This window comes from Chrysemys picta, chromosome 2 (assembly GCF_011386835.1).
Source record: "Chrysemys picta bellii isolate R12L10 chromosome 2, ASM1138683v2, whole genome shotgun sequence".
In the NCBI taxonomy this organism is placed as follows: Eukaryota; Metazoa; Chordata; order Testudines; family Emydidae; genus Chrysemys; species Chrysemys picta.
In genome coordinates this window covers 91,304,953-91,310,952 of record NC_088792.1, presented here as the reverse complement: position 1 = coordinate 91,310,952, position 6,000 = coordinate 91,304,953, and the positions used below count along the sequence as shown (strand labels likewise).

At 38.9% G+C, this 6,000-nt stretch overlaps 1 protein-coding gene across 12 annotated transcripts in view; it reads left to right on the top strand.

Moving 5' to 3' along the window:
* Positions 1-201: 201 nt before the first annotated feature.
* PDE1C (phosphodiesterase 1C) overlaps positions 202-6,000 on the top strand; it is a 427,680-nt gene continuing 421,881 nt past the window's right edge. For all 12 annotated transcript variants that reach the window (XR_010598394.1, XR_010598393.1, XM_065583732.1 and 9 more), the window contains exon 1: positions 202-469. Coding sequence is in view for 10 of the 12 variants with exons in the window: in XM_065583732.1 (XP_065439804.1) it covers positions 385-469 (85 nt within the window). In the remaining 2 variants the exon portion in view is untranslated. The remainder of the gene's footprint in view (positions 470-6,000) is intronic.

Below are 6,000 nucleotides of genomic sequence, written 5' to 3'. Positions count from 1 at the left end.
GGAATGCCAGTGCTTAGATTCTAGCAAAATTTAACACTTCAGGTTATTTTAATTGTATACTGAACTCCTACCCAGAAATTTGACAATTGACTTGTTGACTCAGGAGTGTTACACTAATTGACTGTTAAGTTTGGATCCCAGAGCCTCTAACCAGTAGTTAAACTCTGAGTAGGCATGTCAATAACATGCCAGCGGCAGTTTTAGGGGGTGGAGAATACTGCTGGGTTCATGTCTTTCGGATTCAGCTCTCTGCGTTAGGAGATGTGTGAAGTCGGGTGTGAGTGCTGCTACAGGCAGAGATACAAGGACAGCTAATTGCTAGCTCAGAAGCTCTGATTTCACGAGGGGAGAACTACTGCTGCTGGAGTACAAACTGACAGGATCATGACAGAGCCAAGCAGTAGAAAAGAAGGATTTAAAAAATGCCGGAGTGCCACTTTCAGCATTGATGGCTTTAGCTTTACAATTGGTGAGGCTTTTTGTTTTAATTTCCCTCCCTCCCTTTTCTTCTAGCTTTCTTTGTATATTAGGCACAGTATGAGGAGACAGCTTATCCACCAACAGTGCTTTTTGAAATGCATAGATGTCCTGTAACTTTTGCTTTGCTTTGTATCCAGCTGTTTTCTTTATTTTCCTCTGTCGAAGAAATTTGCCTTTGACTAGTAGCTGCTCTAAACCCTTTTATCTGTTTTTTGGAATAGAGGTTTGCACAACTTTTGTTTTGGAGCCTTACCTCAGGAAAGCCTGTGTTTTAGGATTACATGTTTCTAACTTGCTTGATGCATTTCCTTCCGACAAGTCACGTAACATAAGCACTGGGAGTTTCTGTTTTATTATTTCTTGGCTCATCTCGTAAGCTTTCAAAAACTTATGACCATGTGCTATTTTCTAGCTAAAGTAGAAACGTATAATCTCTTTATATATGCTAGCATTGGAAAGTGCATCAGGAGAGCTTTTAATTTCTAGGGCCATGTTTGTTCCTGGTGCAGTTGTTTACATAAGGAATGGATTTGGTGCTTTGTGTTCATTATGCTGGCAGGGGAGAAGAAGTGAACCTTCTCAAAGCTACAGGTGTCTGCAGATTTTTTTTTTCTTTGTGAGGCTTGCTGTGCAAAGGTTAGGTGAGCTGAGTAACCTGAACAGGCTGTTCTTTCAAAATTTTATATCTCACTGGGCTGCATTATGCAAATCCCTGTATATCTCAAAAAGAAAACAAGCCACCGTGCCGATTTTATTTTTCGTTGTAATCCAAGAGGGAATTTTGGATAACCTAGGTGGAAGAAACCATCACTTTATGTATATCTTTTAGAAATTGACTCAAATCTGCTCTCTTGCACTACTAAAGTCAGTGGAGTTTATTCTGGATTGGTGTAACTGAGCGCAGAATTTTGTTCTCTAATGACGGATGCAAACTTTTTGTTGGGTGTGAGAACTTCCCTCTCTTGTCTTCCGAGCCTTGTAATGCCTTTTGCAACTGTTAAAACCTACTTTCTGGGAGAGCTATTTAAAGTGAGACTATGCACTGCAGGAAAATATTTTCATATAGCTGTATGTTAATATCCATACAGCACTTTGAAGAGGAAAACTATGACACAAATATTATGCATTATTTTTATTTTACTTTAACTATGGAGAGGCTACCACCTCTCCATAATAAAGTTTAATCAAGATTCCATTATAAAGGTCTATTTAACACCTTGTATCTTTATGAATAAATAGGGTTATTTGGCATCACTTTGCATCACTCTGTGGTAATTTGGGGGATTAGCATTCCCATGGTGCTGTTCTCTTTTTGGGCCTAGGAAGGGCACAGCACTAGCTTAGGTAACAAAGCATTTGTGTGTGTGCTTAATTTTATTAATACATACTTAGAACCAACAAGATTTCTGTCTTGGCTATTTGTCTCTTATTACTAGTTATGCTAGAGAAGACTGAATCAGATTTTGCATCAAAGGACTTGGATTTACAATTCAAACTTCATGGGTTTTTTTAAGACAGTAGTCATGCTATCTCACAGATTCTTTTCCTCAAGATTTATGCACAAATGTGTACCCAAGGAAAACAACTAACCATTTGCATGTTATCGTACACTATAGTATGTAGAAATAGAATATTATAGGTATATTTCAAAAGGATCTGTGTGGCTTGACAAATATCACAAATGCATATGTCAAATCAGTGCATAACTTTGCAAACATGCTTCCTAAGATTACTAGTACACAAAGGATTCTTGAGTGATCAAATATGTGTAAGTTTCTGTACCGAAGAATGTGAATATTTCTTAGCAATTGCATGCTAACTAAAAACTATGAGGAATGGGCTTAACATTAGTATTTCTTCCTTTTGATTGGAAGAGAATTCTGCCTCGGTATTTAGAACGAGGTTTTCAAAGAGTCTCAGTGATTCCTTGGAAATATTGAGCTCCCACAACTTCTATTGGGGTTAATAGGAATTGTGGGAAGTCAGTACTTTTGAAGATCAGGCAATAAAACTGTAAAAATATGAGGCTGAAAACAGTCTTGCTGAGCTGGAACTCTGTGTAAAATGACATGCGATGTACATTTTAATCTGTCTATGCATCTAATTGCTGTCTTCCAGCTAGGAGATGACTACTGTGTGGCTGTTTGCTTAATGATGATTTACAATTAGACTTATTGTAGCTTTTCTTGGAGAAGGGTTTGGGCCTAATATTGAAGATCAATTGTGTGGGATGTTAGCATTCTAATGCAGGGAAGGTTGGGGAAATGCCCTTTTCTCATAACTCTGTTCTTTGGCTCGAGGCATTCATGCAACCCTTGTAGCTCCATCATACTGGTGCTGGTCAGTGTCCTGTTCATGCCATAGTGTTAATTAGAGCAAGTTCAAGGCTGCTGTAATTTTCAGCCTGGTATTGGTGGCCCAAAGAAACAGTTCTGGCAGCTGGGAATATCTGGAAAGCAGAGACTCTGGCTATGCTCCTTTCTCCCAGCGACAGCCATATGACTGGGGCTGTGAGGAGTCATGGTGGAAACTTCTACACCAGGTGGAAACTTCCTGAGTAGCCACTTAAATTGGGTGTATGGTCCCTTTGCACTAGTGGAGTTATGCTCCCTAGACCAGACCATAATGGGCCTATGAATCAAGTCCCTTGATTTCTATGGGACCATTCAGGATAATAAATCTACCCAGTAGTAAATATTTGTTCTGAGACCTTTATTTCACTTCCCTCTCCATCTGGACATTTCACAGTCTATGAAGTTTTTGCCTGGAGTGGGGCTATTAGATTCAAATTCTTCCAGAAAGATAAATTCTCTGTAGCCAATTTCCCCATTCAGAAATAAGCAAATCAGAGTGCAAGTGAAAGTTTAAAAGACTAGCGATGAAAACACAGTGCCTGTTTCTTGCTTTGCACCCTGTCTTGTCACTCCAGTGCATAGTGAGTGTAGAACACTAGTGTATCAGAATGCTAGTGTTTCGTATCTAAGGTTTCATATCTACCTGGTCTAATTGACTAAACTAAATATGCAAGGAAGTGAAGAATCAGACCCACTGTCCATCAGCTTGAGAAGATGGTAAACAAAAATGTCAACAAGATGATATTTTCCTTCTTTGTTAATCATTTTTCTATGATTAAAAGCTAATTTTAACCCCGTGCTTTTCATATCCAGAAGTGTTTGAATAACATTAAGTGTCCTAGCCACGAGTCTAACGAATTTATTGTTATAGAATAAAATTAGAACAACACCTCTACCCTGATATAACACGACCCGATATAACACGAATTCAGATATAATGCGGTAAAGCAGCGCTCCGGGGGGGGCGGGGCTGCGTGCTCTGGCGGATCAAAGCAAGTTCAATATAACACGGTTTCACCTATAACGTGGTAAGATTTTTTTTGGCTCCCGAGGTCAGTGTTATATTGGGGTAGAGGTGTATTAGAAGTAACTGAATTGGTTGGGAGTTCTACTGTAACTCAACATTGTTTAGGTATTGGGGGAGGGGGAAGACACTGACCTGAAATAAATGGTTTTGCGGGTCTGATTCATAACAATGTTGTCAACCATTTATGAGATCTTGCAGTGAAGACTCTTTGAGCTTCACTGTCATTAAAAAGGACACTGCCACCATTCTGCATGCAGAGCTCCAGTTAAAATAAATGGGAGCTTTGTGTCCAGATCAATGGTAGTTCAGTCTCTGGTCAGTATTTATTTATAAGCTCTGTTTCCTGTGTCTTCAAAGTTTGTGATTTTTCTGATTCATTCATTAAACCCCATTTGGGTGTTAAATTTCAAGTGGTGAACCAGGGAAGTGTATTTATGAAGTGCTTACACAGACACAATGTTCTTATTTGGTCACTGCAGAAATTTACCTTGGTAATCTATTTTGTGCATTGGTTATATAAATATTGTGACTTGTGAAGATATGTGCACTGTTTATTTAAATCTGTCATATGACTCCAGGCAGGAGTGGGGCTCGAAGTTTTAGGTAAAGGTTCTACAGTGAAGCTGAGTGTAGCTTTATTAGAATAAAGAAAACCGCTTTACCTCTAAAGTTCCTTGTTAGAGGAAAATGATTCTGTTTCTCTGATATTTTCACTTGATAGGCTCTCAGCAGAAGTTCCAATATTCAAACTAGCTGACGTGTATCGTTTAGATTTTTATTCAGAGAGGGGTGTGGACAATCAAACATCAGATGAGTGAGAAAGATATGACGTTTGCACTGTGCTTATTTTGCTGTTCAGTTGAAAGAATGTCTTTACATTAGCTAGATAATAGTTGCTATTTATGTGTACTGTAACTTTAAATTTTTAGGAGTTCTTCTGATGGCAGCTGCCATCTTGTAATCTTGTAATCTGATCAGATACCACCTGCTACAGAGGAAACACCCACACTGTACTCTTTCATGGAAGTTTTACTTTTGTTCTGTTTTTTATTCTTAATGTAAAATAAATGTCAATCTGACTGACAGTACATAGTTGTTTATGTACAGGAAATTATAAACAAGTATTGCCCACACGTTCTCAGGAATTCCTTTTCTTCATTCTTTTGGGGGAAAACAAGGGAATTGTAATATCACATTGACACCCTGGGGGAGAGGGGTAGGGAGCCTAAATCTATCTTTCCTGTAATGAGGTTGCATTTTTTCATGATCGTCACAATGGGATTCCCCTCAGCTATATGAGTCTATGAGAAGTGCAGTGCTAACTCCAGGAGCTCCCTTGATCATCTGCAACAGCTTTTAAAGAGGTGCTGTTGGTGGAAAACATCTTTGCAGTTGAGATGGTATGGGTGCCTCACCCCACATTTGTACTGTGCTGCTCGCATATACTACTTCTCTTCTTTAAAGAGCCATGTTAGTGCATTAGGACGGCACCTGGAATCAGCACTGCACTTCCCAAATACAAGTAGCTTGCAAGGGTCCCACTAACTATGCTATGCGTTAACCTAATTTAGTGGCTTTTCAGATTTTTCCTTCTGTGGATTGCTGTGAAAAAAAAATATCACTCTTTGGTGGCCAAGGTGAAATGCATTTTGTGGGCTCAGTCCATTTTCTAGTGGCCATGTGTCCAATGTCTGGAAAAACAACATAATTGGTACCACTATTGGTGGAAAAGGAACCTGAAGTACATTTCTGGAAGTGAGCCTTCCAAGTCAGGACTGAATTCTAGTTTGGGGGTAGTGTGATGGGAGCTCCACTTGCATATCCATGAGCTGTTTCTGTTCTGCAGATAGAAAACTTCAATCACTGGGGATTTCAGTCAGCATATTTCACCAGGACTAAGCTGTTACACGAATTTTTAAAAAACCCAGTTCCAGTGATGCAACTAAGAGTTCTGCTTACCACTGTTTTTTGATAGAGAGGAACTGATATTAGTAATTTTGATGTTTAAGTCAAGTATCTTGCCGCCTGAACCAGTAGAACTGGGAATTCTAAGCATGATAATGTGATACTAACCTACCTATTTTATAAAAATTTGTCTTTATTTTAATTATTTTATTAAATAATTTGTCAGTGTACTCT